This window comes from Cebus imitator, unplaced genomic scaffold, assembly GCF_001604975.1.
Source record: "Cebus imitator isolate Cc_AM_T3 unplaced genomic scaffold, Cebus_imitator-1.0 Scaffold77, whole genome shotgun sequence".
NCBI lineage: Eukaryota > Metazoa > Chordata > Mammalia > Primates > Cebidae > Cebus > Cebus imitator.
In genome coordinates, this window is record NW_016107392.1 from 2,603,549 (window position 1) to 2,621,441 (window position 17,893).

At 35.4% G+C, this 17,893-nt stretch overlaps 1 protein-coding gene across 2 annotated transcripts in view; it reads right to left on the reverse strand.

The window, feature by feature from the left end:
• The window catches only part of EXOC4 (exocyst complex component 4), an 808,787-nt gene that overhangs the window by 730,828 nt on the left and 60,066 nt on the right, over positions 1-17,893 (reverse strand). For both annotated transcript variants that reach the window (XM_017532629.2, XM_037739981.1), the window contains exon 5: positions 13,229-13,335. In XM_017532629.2, coding sequence (XP_017388118.1) covers positions 13,229-13,335 — 107 coding nt within the window. The remainder of the gene's footprint in view (positions 1-13,228; positions 13,336-17,893) is intronic.

Genomic DNA, 17,893 nt, shown 5'->3' on the forward strand with positions numbered 1-17,893 from the left:
ACTCCAGCCTGGGTGACAGAGTGAGACCCCGTCTCAAAAAAAAAATTTTTTTAATAAAATAAAATAATGAAAACTACGGCCAGGTGCAGTGGCTCACTCCTGTAATTCCAGCACTTTGGGAGGCCAAGGCAGGTGGATCATGAGGTCAAGAGATGGAGACCATCCTGGCCAACATGGTGAAACCCCATCTCTACTAAAATAGAAAAAAAATAGCCAGGTGTGGTGGCGTGCATCTGTAGTCCCAGCTACACGGGAGGCTAAAGCAGGAAAATCGCTGCAACCTGGGAGGCAGAGGTTGCAGTGAGCCAAGATCATGCCACCGCACTCCAGTCGCAGTGATTAATGAAAACTTCTTATCACTAAACACTTTTATCAGTAAAATGAAAAAATTAAATACATGATTTAAATATCTAGCTCAAAATTTTTTAAGAGTAACAAACCAAAAGAAAGCATAAAGACAGAAATAATGATAAAAGCAAAAAGTAATGAGATAGAGAACAGAAAACTAGAACTAATCAATAAATCAAAATCCTGGTTATTTCTCTTAAAAGAGAGAGAGAGAAAGCCTAACAAAATAGACATACTGCTAGCATGTTCACAAAGATAAGAGAGAATACAAACAGAAAATAGTAAGAAATGGGCTGGGCACGGTGGCTCAGTGCTGTAAACCCGGCACTTTGGGAAGCCAAGGCAGGTAGATTACTTGAACCCAGGAGTCTGAGACCAGCCTAGGAAATATAAGGAAACTGTGTCTCTACAAAAAATGCAAAAATCAGCCAGGTGTGGTGCCACACACCTAGTCCCAGCTACTCGGGAGGCTGAGATGGGAGGATCATCTAAGCCTGGAAGGTTGAGACTGCAGTGAACCAAGATCATGCCACTGCACTCCAGCCTTGGTGACAGAGCGAGACTCCATCTCAAAAGAGAGGGGTAGAGGGGAGAAGGAAATACATGAAAAATTTGAAAGCCATAAGAAAATACTTTGTAGCTCTCCATATAAATTCAATTGAAAAACTAGATGAAATAAGTAATTTCCTAGGAAAATACAGATGTTAAATTACATCTCACTAGAGACAAAATGCTTAAAAAGACCAATTTGTACAGGAAAAAGAAACAGAAAAAATTATAAAGAAGAAAAAAAGTGAAAATGTTAAACAGTACCAAACACAAATGGTTTCACAGAAAAATTCCCAAACTCCAAATTGTCCCAATGCTCCATAAACCATTCCAAGCCTTGAAAATGAAGGAAACTTTCTACTTCTTTTTATGAGGCAATTACACTGAAACCAAAATGTGGTAAGGTTTAGATCATTCATATAATATCACAATATCATTCATATAGTATCACTTGTGAACATCAATGTAAAAATACTAAGTAAAATATTAACAAATAGAATTCAACACCACATTGACAAAACAGTATACCATGGTCAAGAGAGATTTACTTCAAGAATGAAAAATTGGCTCAATATTAGGAAATCCATTAATATAGCATATTAATACATTTAAAAATAAAACATGGCCAGGCACAATGGCTCATGCCTGTAATCCCAGCACTTTGGAAGGCTGAGGTGGGCGGATCACGAGATCAGGAGATAGAGACCACCCTGGCCAACATGGTGAAACCCCATCTCCACTAAAAAATACAAAAATTAGCTGGGCGTGTTGGTGCATGCTTGTAGTCCCAGCAACTCCAGAGGCTGAAGCAGGAATCACTTGAACCCCGGAGGTGCACTCCAGCCTGGCGACAGACCACGACTCCATCTCAAATAAATAAAATAAAATAATTGAAAAAATACATAATTCACCAAAATATATAAAAATAAACCTTAAGCATATAGAAATTGTTCAAATCCCATACATAATTACGGAAATAAAAATTAACACCGTGATAACATTTTTTACTTATCAGATTGGCAAAAACTGTAAAGTATAAAAACACATTGTGTTGGCAAGGCTGTGCGGAAGCAAGCACCATGATGCAACAGTGGTGGGAATGCAGAGTTGTACTACTCCCTTCAGGGGAGAATTTGGCAAGACCTAATAAAACTATGTATGAGCAAAGTAACCCAAAGTGGATCAAAGACCTTAATATAAGACCTAAAACTATAAAACTCTCAGAAAACAACACAGGGCGTAGGCCTTATAACATAGGATTTGCAGGATATGACATAAAAAGCACAGACAACAAAAGTAAAACTAGACTACACCAAAATTTAAAACATCTATGCATCAATGGACATAATCAACAGAGCAAAAAGGCAACCTAGGAAATGGAAGAAAATACTTGAAAATCACATATCTAAAAACGTGTTAACATACAGAGTATATAAAGAGTCTCTACCATTCAACAGTAACAAAAACAAATAATCCAATCTTAAAATGGGCAAACGACTTGAGTAGATATTTCTCCAAAGATGACATACAAATGGGCAACAAGCACATGAAAAGATGTTCAGCATCACAAATCGTTAGAGAAATACAAATCAAAACAATAATCAGATATATGCCCATACCCATTAGAATGGCTACTATCAAAAGAAAATAATACAGAAAATGACTAGTGTTGACGAGGATATAAGAAGTGGAACCCTTGTACATTGTTGGTAAGAATATAAAATGGTATACCTGCTGTGAAAACAGCATGGCGGATCCCCCAAAAATTAAATATAATTATATGATCTAGCAATTTGAATTCTGGGTATGTATTCAAAAGAATTGAAAGCAGGATCTCAAGGAAATACCTGCACACTCACATTCATAGTACCACTATAACAATATCCAAGTGTCCATCAACACATGAATAGATAAACAAAATGTAGTATATATACAGTGGCATAACTATTCAGCCTTGAAAAGGAAGGAAATTCTGATACAGGGTATAACATGAATGAAAACTGAAAGTATTATGCTAAGTGAAATAACTAGTCACAAAAGACAAATACTCCATGATTCCACTTATATGAGGTATCCACAGTAGTTGAATTCATAGCAAAAGAAATTAGAATGGTAGCTGCCAGGGGTTAGGGTGGGGCGGACCAGGAGTTGTTAAATAGGCACACAGTTCCAACTTTGCAAGATGAGATAGTTCTGGAGATTTGTTGCACAACAATGTAAATATACTTAACACCACCAAACTGTCTACTTAGAAATGGCTGACACAGTAAATTTTATGAGTGTTTTAAAACAATAACTAAGTGATAAAATAATCTATACAACAAACCCCCATGACACACATTTACCTGTGTAACAAATCACATATGTACCCCTGAACTTAAAGTACAAAAAAAAAAAACAACAGAACATGGTTGAACTATGATAAATCAGCCCAACAGAGTACTCTGCAGATATAAAGAGAACACTAAAGAATGAGTAGAATTTCTATGAACTAATAGAGAGTGATTTCCAGGATATATTATAGAGTGAAACAGCAAAGTATAAAGGAGTATCTACAGTATTCTTACCATTCATATAAGAGAGAAAGAATTTAAGAAAAAATACATTTAACTCCTTGCTTGTGCAAAAAGAAATACAGGAAGGATAAAGGAGAAATTAATGTGATTGATGACCTATAGGCATAGATAGATAAAACAGGAAGGAGATTGGGAATGGGATAAAAGATAGGGATGGAAAAGTGACACTTGCCTGAGTGCTTTGTGTGTTATAGCTCTAAAGCTTAGAACGTGATGTTTCCAATGTCCCCCCACAATAAATACTTAAAATCAACTGAGATCTAGGAGAACCCGAATGAAATAAAAACAGTAAGAAATGAACCCAAATGTATTGCAAATAAATAACATAACAGTAAGTGAGTGGGTTGGGGTCAAAAAGAACTAACCTAAGTAACTGGATTTTGACTATTTGGACTAAATATTACAAGCCTTCTAATATGCAAATTGAACTGCATACAAACACTGTACTCAAGTTTATAAATTTGTTTTTCACTGCCCTGAATTGTTTTTCATTGGTTAAAAATTGTGAAATTATTTTATGAGTATACTAGGATTACACAAATAAGTTGCTTGTTAAAAGAACCACGTTTCTCACTATTGAAAAGAGCTAGAAATAAGGAAAGGAAGAAGGCTCAACTGTACTGCAGTAGTTGACATGGAATTGGAGTTGAACTCATGTTTTACTTATATAAACACACAGTCAGAAATAAACAGACACAGATACAGAAATAGATACACATGTGTATGTATATGTTTCTGCCTATACATGTGTATGGTGTACACAACTATACACATGTAATATACATAAGCAATGCACATACCTATCTCCTAGCTCTGTCAGCTAAGAGGTACTACAGCAATGACACACCAGCAGCAATGTATTCAACTAGAATACAGATCTAGGTTTCAAAATATCATTCTCCAATTAAAAAAAAAAACCAGAGCTCCTTAGAGAAATGGTTGATTCTAGGGCAAAAGGAGGGGAAGTACAAGGTGAGTCTGAAATGTCTTGTGGTACCAGAATGTAAAGAAGTTTTCAAAAATGGATGGGGACATGTTGGAACAACCCAGGAACCAACCAGAAGGAGCTACCAGTGGCCAAATTTGGGACAATTTGGGCAATAAATAATGACAGTACTTAATTACAAGTCATAGAAAAAAGTAAATATCCATAAATCTTTGCTGATTTAAACAATTAATGAATATAGAAATACATGAAGACACAGCTCTTCATCACAGTAAAATTTATTAGTAAATGAAAAAAAAAGACAGAAAAAATCATGATTTGGCCAACATCTGATAACTGCTATAGGCAAGAATCATACATTGGAATGTGTACTACATTTGAAAAATTAAAGAAAAATAGACATTTGATAACTTTAAAATATCCCCGTAGCACAGCAGATGCTCAAAATAAAGCTTCCTACCCAGCAGAATAGTAAATAACCAATCAAAAATGAAAAGGAAATATCATACTTGATGACATTTTGGAAGCATTTCCATTAAGGGCAAGACTCATACTATTGCCTCTACCATTCAAGTTATACTATAGGTTCCCAGCTACGCAAAAATTAAAAACAAATAAATACAAAGGACAAATAACTTTTAAATCTTTAAGAAAAGGAGACAACACTGTCCTTAACTGCAGACAGACACTGACTGTTTACATACAATATTAAGGAAAATATACAAATTTTTTTTCAAATATTCTATTAGAACTCTGAAAATAATTCAACAAAATTGGTAGATACAAGATCAACATGAAAAAATTAAACTTTCCAGAAGTATAGCAAAATATAAAATGTAACCCAAAAAATCATTCATAATAAGAACAAAAAATACAAAGTACTGACAAATATATCTAATAAAAGATAAGCAAGACACTTATGAATCTAAAGAATTAAATGGAGAGGTTATCTTAAGTTTATAGATGGGAAGACCCAATAAATCCTCTGTAATTCTATAAATTAAATAAAATTTCAATCAAAATCTCAACAATGTTGTCAATGGAACTTGACATCCTCATTCTAAAACATGCATTGAGTAAAGACCCAAGAAAAGGACAAAGAGTATTGAAGGTGAACAAATGGGAATACTTCCCTTGCCAGGTATCAAAATAAACCATAAAGCTATAGATCACAAAACAGTATGGTATTAGTGCAGAGACAAACAACAGCCCAGTGGAACAAGAGACTATAAAAACCCACATATGTGAAAACAAGACAAAAATGGCATTAAAAATTACTAGGCTTCCTTGTACTGTCTTTGCTACTTTTCTGCCAATTAAAAACTATTCTAAAATAAACAGCCTAAGAAAAATTTTAAAGTTATTGGGGAAGGATAGTCTATCAGAATATGCTGGAATAACTTACTAGGCATAAAAACACAAAATTCAGTTTCTGATAAAATAAAAACAAAAATTCCAAATAGCTTAAGAGAGCCAAGTTTAAAAAGCAAACCTGTTGAATAGTAAGAAGGCATAAGCAAACTCTTTTATGAAACCATATAGGAAAGAATTTCTTTTGTTGTTGTTGTTGTTGTTGTTGTTGTTGAGACCAAGTCTTGCTCTGTCACCCAGGCTGGAATAATGCAGTGGTGCGATCTTGCAATCTTGGTTTACTGCAGCCTTTGCCTCCAGGGGTCAACCAATTCTCATGCCTCAGCCTCCCAAGTAACTGGGATTACAGGCGTGTACCATGCCCAGCTAATTTTTGTATTTTTAGTAGAGATGAGGTTTCAACACATTGGCCAGCCTGGTCTCGAACTCCTGGCCTCAGGTGATCCGCCCACCTCGGCCTCTTAAAGTACTGGGATTACAGGTGTGAGCCACCAAGTCCAGCTGAAAGAATTTCTTAAGGCAGGATAAATACAGATTACACAGGAAGATATAGATGAATTTAACTAATTAAAATAAAATATAAAACATTTGTAGAACAATAACATACATAAAGACAAGCTGTAACTAGAAGATATTTGCAAGCAAACTATTTAAAGAAAAATGACTACTACACACTTAATTTCCATACACATTAATGAGCAAAAGAAATGGCATAAGAAAAACCTGGGCAAGCAACAGGTCATTTACAAGAGACCTAAATGGTCCATATACCTGGAATGATGCTCAATACCAGTACAAACCAGAGAAATACAAACTAAAGGCCGAGCGCGGTGGCTCACGCCTGTAATCTCAACACTTTGGGAGGTCAAGGTGGGTGGATCATCTGAGGTCAGGAGTTTGAGACAAGCCTGGCCAACATAACAAAACCCTGTCTCTACTAAAAGTAAAAATCTTAGCCAGGCATGGTGGCAGGCGCCTGTAATCCCAGCTACTCAGGAGGCTGAGGCAGAAGAATCACTTGAACCAGGGAGGTGGATTTTGCAGTGAGTCAAAATCACACCGCTGCACTCCAGCCCACTCCAGCCTGGGCAACAAGAGCAAGACTCTATCTCAAAAAACAAAAAGAAAAGAAAGGAAATGCAAACTAAACAACAACAAATTGCAAAAATTAAAGTCTAGCAAAACCAGTATAAACGCAAAGAAGTAGAGAAACAAAAGTTGATTCCCTGTTTATAGGAATCTACACTGGTATAATCAGGTTTTAGAAGCAATTTGACAAGCTAAGTTTAAAATGTATAACATTCCTACACATATACACGTGCATCCTAAGTGTAAGGCTTCTCTGCCTTTTCAGCATCATGGCACAAATGGAAAATAATAGTGCTCACACAGCCCAACAGGGAAAGTGGAAGTGGCTGCATTTGGCTAGAAATGACTTGCCTAGGGATTCAGACTGCCTAAGACCCAACTGACTGCCCCAAAGGCTGAAGGGTTCAGTACTTCAGATGTATCTATAACCCATTCTCAAGAAATCAGTGGTTAGGAAATTCTGTCCTACAGAAAGTAAGTATAAGAATATCCACTGCTATAATGTTCATAATAATGAAAAACTGGAAACAACTTATATCTTATATATCTACAGGAGAAAGAACAAATTGTGGCCTATTATATAGTAGTGAAATTTAATAAACTAGAGTTATATTGTAACATGAAAATGTTTTTAATATGTTGAATAAAAAACCCAAATAGTAAAATGATGTACATTCTTTAAATATCAGACTCCATTATACAATTTCCTTAAGCCTTAAAATATTCAAAACAATGTCGTTTAAATATATATAAACAATAAACATTATTTATATATAAGTATACACATACACAAATATATAAATTATATATATACAAAAGTACCACCTATACATAAACATATGTAGTAAAAGTATCAGAACATACACAAAAAGAGAACAATTTCAAAATAGCAATTACTTCTGGGGTAGAAAAGGGGAAAGGATTCATGCACTCATAAAAGGTATCTGTAACGTTTTAATATTTTTTAAAAAAGAGAATCTGAAGAAAATATGAAAACAGTAAGATATATTAATCTAGTGGGAAGTGTATGGGGTGACAGAGAATATTGATCTCTGAAATATAAATGTAATCTGCATATGCTATAATACAGATTTATAATCAATATATTTTAAATAATTAATAAACTCTGGCCTTGCCTTATTTTTACATTTGGAAATAGTTGAACTATTAATTCTATTATTCTATTTTGTCTCCCTGGTATATATTCTTCAGCTGTACTTACAAACAATAATAGAAATCAACAAAGATATTTAATAATAGCAAATGCAAGATCAGGAATAGTTGACTTAAAATGCCACGAGAGGCCCAGACCTAAGGACAGAAGTAACTCAAAAAGTGTTATATTATTTTGGAGAATCGGAGCTTCACTACCACCTATATGTGAATTCTAAGGGAGAAATATCATCTCCCCCTATGTTAGAGAACTCTTTAAATATCAGATACCAAATTCTTAAGATATATATTAAGTCTTGGAACAAGACTTTATGGAATAAAATGCACATCAAGAAAACAGCAGCAAAAAAAAAAAAAAATCATTTAATTTGTTTTCTCTTTAGGTTTTTATTGCTGAACCTATGCCTGTACCAAAAATAAAAGAACTAAGAAGTCCAGTTTCATTTTAGTCATACTCACGCAATCCCAGCAGAAGCATGAATAAAATGAATAAAGAGGCCACAAATGAAATGCCTGTGTACCCTGGGAGTAACTGCTCAGCCAAAATGTTCCAAAGGCAGTTTGCCAAATGAAAAGGCATACTGGGAGTCCAAAAGCTTAAACCAACATTTTATTACAATTACTGGCTTTTCTCCACACCTCTCCCATCCTTCTACCTAAGTTATAGTTGAACCACTACATCTAAATTAGATGTCAGTTTCTCTGTACATTACAAAATACAGTGACTGAGGAGAATAAGAGAAAGGCTTGCAAAATACATCCCCTACATATTTACACTGGGAACAGCATGAGGGCAGGCTCCAAAACTACCATCTTGGTTGAACCTGGACCAATCACTCAACCTCCCTAGATTCAGCTTCCATATCTGTAAAGTGATTGTAAAAATAATACCTGATTAACTAAAATATAAGTAGTTTTTCATATATTTATTAGCATAGGTTTCCCCTTATCCAAACTGACTGTTCATAATTTTGCCTATTATCCTATTCACTTGTTTAATTGATTATTTATAGAGGTTCTTTACATATTCTAGATACTTAATCTCCATCAGAAAAATGCCAGTTTTTCCATAAACAGGGGCTCTTCTGTGAGTTGTCCATTATTTGCTCAGTTCTTTATTATGTCATTTATTTTCTTCATTAATATGTAGGAAAGCTAAGTGGATGCTAATCATTTTTCTATTAATGGGTTACTTGCTTTTACCAACCTGTGCTTGGACTTTGCATTTTGTAAATAAATGTTTTTTATCTGATCATATACTTAAATTTAATAAACACAATAATTATAATAGTAATCACATAATACCTGCCCTAACTATCTCATAGGACTGTTGCATTATTTAAATGATATATTTTACAAACTATAACTTATAAACTATGATTTAAAAAAAAAAAAAAACTCTCACAGAAAAGTCACCCACAATTCTACCTCAAAATAGGACATGTGAAAAACAATTTGTTTGCAAGCAATCAAAATTCTCATTTAATTAATAATAACCTGAAAGTTCTCAGGAATCACCTTCACCCTTAATTTATGGTACCCCAATGGGAGATGCATACTACCCAGGGATTCCCTACTGGAACTTCCTCTATAAAAGTGTCAATTCTAATGGATTACACCCTCAATCTTACTGTTTCACAAAATGAGAGGGGAGCTTTAAGAGCCTATGTTAAATTCCCTGCTGAAAACAGCTACTACTTTCTAGGCTGATTTGCAGAGCACTTCACAAATAGACTCTTAGGACTTACAGTTCATTATTAAGAATAAGAGAAAATTACTGCTTTTTATTATAGTATATTTCATCAGCCCCATACTTTTATATGTATTTAGTAACATTTTGTGCAGTTCTCTACATAATTTACATCCTCCTCATTTATACAATTCCCTTTAATAATGTGATCCAGATTAATAGAGTCCTAAAGACTAGACTGCAATGACTTAAAAAGATATCACTACGTAATTTGAAGAAAGTCAAATTTTTTATACTTGCTCCTAAAGATAAGTCATAAAATGGGCAGTGTGGAGTGTGGTATACAGAATAATGGTTGCCTAAAGATATCCATGTCCTAATCCCTAGAACCTGTGATTAGTCACATGGCAAAGGAGACTGCAGATGTGATTAAGGTTAAGGACCTTGAGATGGGAAGAGTAGCCTGAATTTTACAGGTGGAGTCAATCTAATCACATGAGTCCTTAAAAAGAGGAAGGTGGCACAAAAGAGTGGGTCAGAGAGGGGCAACATGGGACAAATGTGACCCACAAGTGCAGGTTTTGAAGATGGAGGAAGTGGGCCATGAGCCAAGGAATATGGTAGCCTCTAGGAGCTGGAAAAGCAAGGAAACAGATTTTCCCCTAGAGCCTCCAAAAAGGAACACAGCCTTGACACCACTTTGATTTTATTGCAATCAGATTTGTGTTAGACTTCTCGCCTACAAAACTGTAAGATAATAAATTTATGTTGTTTAACCAACTGAGTTTGTGTGCATAGAAAATAAATACACAGAGGATACCTAGCTTGTTTTCAGCAAAACCAACTGGTTAGAAGAGCATATCCAACCTGGCTCTGAGCTGAAATCACAACTACTTGTCAACTGTGTAAACTTTTATCAATTATAAACTTCCCTGTGTCTCAGTTTTCTCATCTGTAAAACAGGACTAACAATATCCATCTCACAAAGACTGTTGAAGTACTAAATGAGTTGATTCACGTAAAGCATTTAAGGCATTGCTTCACCATATAGTAGGCACTAAACACATATTAACTTCTGCTATTACTGATTTTAATCAATAATTTATTTTTAACTACCTTCTTTTTTGGTCCCCCACCAAAAAAAAAAAAAAAAATCACTAGATGAAGTCTTCAAAATAGTCAAGGAAATGAAGCCATCTAAAAAGAAATGTCTGGCCGGGCATGGGGGTTCACACCTGTAATCCCAACACTTTGGGAGGCCACAGCAGGCAGATCACCTGAGGTCTGGAGTTTGAGACAAGTCTAGCCGACATGGTAAAACCCTGTATTTATAAAAAATACAAAAATCAGCTGGGTGTGGTGGCGCATGCCTGTAATCCCAGCTGCTCGGCAGGCTGAGGCAGAAGACTCGCTTGAACGAGGGAGTCCAAGGTTGCAATGAGCCGAGATCACACTACTGCACTCTAGGCTGGTGACAGAGCGAGACTCTGTCTCAAAAAAAAAAGAAGAAGAGATGTAACAAAATTAGTTTCTACTGAAATTTGCTGTAATTGACATATTTCACCTTATTTGATATTTATACAACATTCATTTGCAAAGCCTGCCCTGTCATTTCTTCATAAATAATTAATTTTTTTATTTCACTTGGCCACTGTCTTGGCAACATTTACATAAATTAATATAACCAGGCTAAGCAGTGATGATTCACATCATAAAAAAGCAAAGATGTAGTAATTGGTAATTTCCATGAAAGGCAGAGATAAACTACAAATCAAACGTATAAATGCATTTTGTTTCATAATTCCACAGTCTACAACAGCTCAGAGCAGTGTTAAAACTCAAAAGCAACACTACATCAGAAAGAGGGAGAAAACAAAACCTTTCTAGCTCCAAGAAGAGGCTGGAGTAGTACAAACTTTTGTAAAGAATCATAATAAAAATAAATGTTTGCAATTTTTTAAAACTCAGCTACTAATTAAACTAACAAAGGAAAATCTATTATAAAATTCTATACTTTCCTGTAGTTAAAGTAATAAACTTCAAGGTCCCAAGCCTAAATAACCCTAAAATAATTTTAAGTGGCATTTTAAAGGCAACAAAATATGCACCAACAATATATTATTAAGCTCTCAACAGAAACATTTCCAATTAGTTAGACAAAATGTACTGATTTAATCCAAATTGTTTTTCTATTTTTTCCACCCTTTCATTATCTCAAGCTCTACAAAACTAATAAGAACTGTAAGAACTAATTTTTATCCGAAAAGACAACGATAATAAATATTACAATTTCTTTGAAAAGCAATGAAGATTTTGGCTGCCACAAGAAAGCACCTGCGAGGTATCCCACAAAAGACATCCAGTCTCCTTCTCCCCCAACCCAAAGCTACAATAGCAGAGAAACTCTCTGCAGAGGCCCAGAAGCTCTCCAAGGCCAGTTGAGCTAAACCCTCTGCAAAGGTAGGTTTAAGACAAACCACCAGAGTCTCCTAAAACTTTGCATTCAGACTCAAAGTGTACCCACAAGCCCTCAACCTTAAACATAACCCCAAAATGGCTTGGTCTTGTTCAACAGGATATTGGACATCCCCAAAGAAGAAAATATAAGTTTGTACATATTTCCTCAAAGTGTGTTACAGGTATGACTGTGTGTGCACACGTGGATGCATGCACATTTAGGAGTGGAGAGGGCCTAGGACAGAGGTCACACACTCAAAAGCTCCCTAGGACCAGAAATTGAACGTAATACGTGAGACAGTTGAGTAAAAGCTACTAGGATAAAGATTATAGCACAAAGGAAAGCACAAGCTCTAACAAAAAGTATTCAAAACTCAACTTTAAAAAAACAGTGCTGGTGGCCCAGGTGTAGTGCTCACGCCTGTAATGCCAGCACTTTGGGAGGCCAAGGCAGGTGGATCACTTGAGGCCAGGAGTTTGAGACCAGCCTGGTCAACATGTTGAAAACCTCGTCTCTACTAAACACACAAAAATTAGCCAGGCATGGTAGCGGGTGCCTGTAATCCCAGCTTCTCATGAGGCCAAGGCAGAAGAATCCCTTGAACACAGGAGGTGGAGGTTGCAGAGAGCCAAGATCACGCCACTGCACTCCAGTCGGGGCAACAGAGCAAGAGTCCATCAAAAAAAAAAAAAAAAGGAAAGAAAGGAAGGGAGGGAGGGAGGGAGGAAAGAAAGAAAAGAAAAGGAAAGAAAAACAGTACTGGTCAAATAAAACACAGATGCAGCTCGATTCCCCAGGCAGGCCAGGTTCAGCTGCCACTTTTCAACCTTGATAATGCAACAGCCCAATAAATCACTGTACATATTTGCTCTGAAGGTTACAAAGGGCTTATCACAGGTTTCAACACACTTACCTCAGGCTCACTAGCCCAGCCCAACCTAGCCCAGCCCCCAAAAAGCTCCCCCAGGTCTTTGCCTAGGAACTGAAGCATACTAAAAAGCTTAGTGGCTGGAGAATTAAATACTTACCACTTGAGCTTCCAGCAGTAGAATACTGAGAGGTATCAAGGAATTTTCTAGGAGTAGGGAGGTTTGTAACGTCAATCAGAGGAACAGAAGCATCTTTCACAAGGGAGCTAAATAGGAAAAGAAGTACCAGTTACCACTTTCTCCAAAACCAACTGAAGTCCCACTACACGCCCCACCCTTATCACTTTTGTTTCTGTCATGAGCCCTCTTTACACTGGAACTTCAAACATCTGGAGCTCCCCAATATATTTCCAATTAAGAGGTGATTGTCACAGAAAGGGGTATAAAAATGTATTATTAGAGTTCCAAGTACTTAAATTTTTGTCATCTCATTCAACGCTGTTTTAAAAATTAGTGTAGTGTATTCTGGATCAACTGGATGACCACCTTGTAATAACATGATGCCAGGCAATTTCACTATCCTCCTTTGTATCTGTATTAAATATTCATTTATCAACAAAGAAAGATCAAATGACACCATGCCATGATACCAAATAAAGGTTTAACTGTTTACTTGTGTTTTTCAAGCTAGAGTTTTTGACATATTCCAGAAGTTTACTACATTTAGTTTTCTTTAAAAGAGACTCATAAATGTCATGACATTGAGAATCACAACAATTAAAATGATTTAAGGCTATCAAACAGGTTAATTCAGTATTTGATTATCTATTTCACCTTTCTTAACAAGGCCAAGCCCCTCATCTTAATGATTAACTTCAAATAAACTAATAAGCTTTAAATAAACTAATAAATCAACTTTCTTCAAAATAAACACATTAATTTTAAATCACAGAAACTATAAAAAACAAAATTTCAAATTAATTTCCATTTATGAGCACCTGTTAAGTGCAAGAACACAGGCAATGCCAAGCCAGCTAAACCTTATTCCCTGCCCTCAAGAAATGAAATTATCTCGCCACACTGTCTACAGCAGAAGAGCTTCTCGAAGCCAAGTCCAAGGGTAGAGAAGTCAAAGCCATAATTCTCACTTTTTAGTACTGAAATACATCATCAGTAGCAGTGGCTAAGGAGAGCAGGCAAAGGAGAAGCAGGGAAGAGACCACGCCCATAGAAAAGATGTCTTCAAATGGAAGGCTGGAAGGATGTGTGAAATTGTGAACAACGTCTGTCCCGACCACGGCAATAAATCCCCATCTTCCTCCCACACTCCCTTTGGAACAAATGGGCTAGGTATGTGTGTATTTACAATCCAATAAAAAACAAACATGTTCTGAGAACTTCAAAAAACTTAAAGTTTGTTAAGTAATAATTTGGGTTCAAGTAATAATTTCACTCTGTGTTAAAGAACAAAATTATCACTTAAGGTTTTCTTCTTTTTATTGAATACAAATAATATGGGAGCCACTGTCCTAGGCCTTGAGGATTACTACGACACTCATTAACTTCTCCCTTTTCACTTATTACAGGGAAACAGGGAATCATTACTCAAATAATTCTTCAGCGTCCATTATGTGCTTGGCACTGTGCTAAGTGCTGAGAATGCAAGTATAACTAAGATATGAACTAAACCAAACAGCATATTTCCAATTGTTACAATCACTCACAGGCTAATGTGAAAAGTGAAGTATAAGATATTAAAGTAACTGAAAGCATTTACCAGGAATTGAACTGGCATCCTCCCAACAACTCTTTTCCACCAATATAAACCTACAAATTCCTAGCCTAAGCTATCTTAAGAAAATCCAACAGCCTTCAAATCCAATAAGTTTTCATAATGGTTGTCCATTCTTTCTTGTTTTATGACTTCTTTTGTCTTCTCATTTTTTTCCACTCAATGACCTCATCCTCTTTCACCTGCATTTTACTCACAATTAGAAAACGTTTTACAGGTCCCCCTAAGCCCTGGATACAGATACCCAAAGACACAGAGGGCTCTTTCCACCATCTTTCCATGCCATCATAATGATGTGCATAAACGTCCTGTCTGCTGCTTTCACGAGCATCGAGAATGCCGAAAAGAGAGGCAAACACCTGGTTCTTATTAAACTGTTCTCCAAAGTCATTATCTGGTGTCATCTTCATCTGTGAATGACAAAGCATGAGTACACCAGCAAATCTGAAATCACTGATGATCACGGAGCTGGGAAAATTGTTGTGAACCTCACAGTGTGGACAAGTTGTTGTGAACAAGTGTGAAGTGATCAGCCCCAGATTTGACATCCAAGTCAAAGATCTAGAAAAATCACAGAATAATCTGCTTCCATCCCACCAGCTTGGTTTCATTGTACTGATTCAGCTCACATCATGGACCATGAAAAAGCATCACAAAAACACACAGGAGAGAAAATCCTGGGGAGGTAATACATATTTACAAATAAAATGCTTCAACAGACCAAAGAATAAAGTAAATTAAAATTTTCTAGTATAAAAGAAGACACAGGTTCATAGTACTGCTACAGAGTAAAAAAACTTCAACTTTAAATGGCAGGAAAAAATATATCATACATTGTCTAAATATTTAAATATTTCTATAACAAAATGGAGGGTTTATTTTTAAAGCACAGGTAAACAAAGGTATCAATCAGCAGAAAAATTCAATTATATAGCTGCAATACTGCCTGCCACACCTAATGATGAAACAGTTATGTGTGTGCACACTGATATTTTTATATATGTATTTATAATAGCACACACTTCTATGAACACAGATGTACACATGAATCACTTTAGATTAAATCCTACAATTATCTTCTCAGTATTAACCTAAAAACATATTTCAGTTAAATATAGGGTGATAAATGGCTTGCCATTTCAACTCTGAAAAACATAACCTGCTGATTTTATTATCAGAGCCAGAAGGGCCCTTGAACTCCATCAATAAACTTTTAGAAAGTCAATTTACTGCAAAACTATTTACATACACTCATCTCTCTCTCTCTAAAATTTTCCCTTAGGCTTCAATTTTCTCCTTTGTGAGCACTAACCCAAAGGCAAATAACTCTGGAAATGACTTTAGTTTTTCTCCTGCTGTTTTATGAAAGGACTTAGTCTCAAAAGTTCCAGAGAAAGGAGGCACACCCACTCACTTTGTGACTTCAGACACGAAGCTCAGTGGAAGGTAGGCGCTATTACAGAATATCGCATAAAACAGAACAGACCTCAGTTTCCATTTCATAACAGAGAAAAAGACTTCTTCTCACCATATGTCAGAGATAAAGAAGGAATTAATTAATACCTTCAAAGGGTTTTTAATCTCTCAGAGTTTTTGAAAACAAAAAATACAATCAAAATTCGACTGTTGGAAATATTTTTATTTTTAAATATATGATTACAAATGTTTATTTTAAATTCATTCAGAATCATTCACAGCTGAGATCAAAAGATAGCTGATGTACAGTAAATCCCTTCTAGTATAAAGTAGTCCCCCCAAAATTACCAATTATATATTGTGACTGATTGCATTCTGCCATTTAATAGCAACATGGCAGAGGACAGGAGACGTATACAACAAATTAAACCAAAAACAAGCAACAACCACTGTAACCTCAAGGACTTCCTGGCCATTAACCAACCATCCAACTAGTAAGGATCTGCTTCTAAATGTTAGATTTCAAAATTTCAAGATATGAAAACAGTTTTTTAAGAGGAGTTAGAAGTGCTGAGAGCTCATTAAACATTCTGTTCCTTCACTTAGCAATACATGGATTCAACTATATCCAAAATTTACAACTGCAATTCATTTGGCTGATTTTGTGAAGCTAAAAACTGACTGAGGCGACTTGAACTTTAAGTTGAAAATCTAATAACTGATATATTCACTTCTACAACCAGAATAGCTGGCGCAGTACCTGTCAAAGAGCAAGTGCTCATAAAATTTGTTAAATCAAACTGAGCTGAGAAATATCTGTCAAAGATAATGTGCCCTTAGTAAGAAGATTTAACTAAATAATGAAACAGGAAAGTCTGGCATAGTAATTCTCGATAGTTCTAAGATCTGGTGGAACATACAGAAAGAATAATGAATGATTTAGAGGGTATAAAAGTAAAAAAGAGTCATGCTTTCAAATGACAGACCAAGGGTGAAGACACAGTAAAAAAAAAAAAAAAAAAAAAAAAAAAAAAAAAAAAAAAAAAAAAAAAAAAAAAAAAAAAAAAAAAAAAAAAAAAAAAAAAAACAAGAAAGAACTAAAAGAAAAAGAAAACCAACATATTTAAACAGAAAAAAAACAATCTTTAAAAGACAAAATACTTAGGAAGCAAATACAATGGAGCGAAGAACACTCTTTGCATGCCCAGAGACAAATATGGACACCAAATTTTCTCTTCCAGGATGGCTGAGGAAGCAAGGTTAAACCAAGTATTAATCCAGGATGCATGCAATAAATAAAAGAATTATTTTTTAAACAACTTTTTGTTAATTTTATCTGGCTATAAAGGTATAAATTCTTTCTTGAAAATACAAAAAATAAAAATAATCCATTAATATCATTTTGGTATAATGCCTTCCAAAACAACTTACAGAAAAGAGCATCAAAGCCAAATGCAGTGGTATGCCAGTTACTTAGGAGGCTGAGGTGCAAGGATTGCTTGAAAAAATATTTCTAAATGAGTCTCTGTCTGTCCACTCCCCCCATATCACACACCCCAAAAATGGCACACATTCTCCTTTTTCAACATTCTTTGATCATCCTGCATACTTTTGAA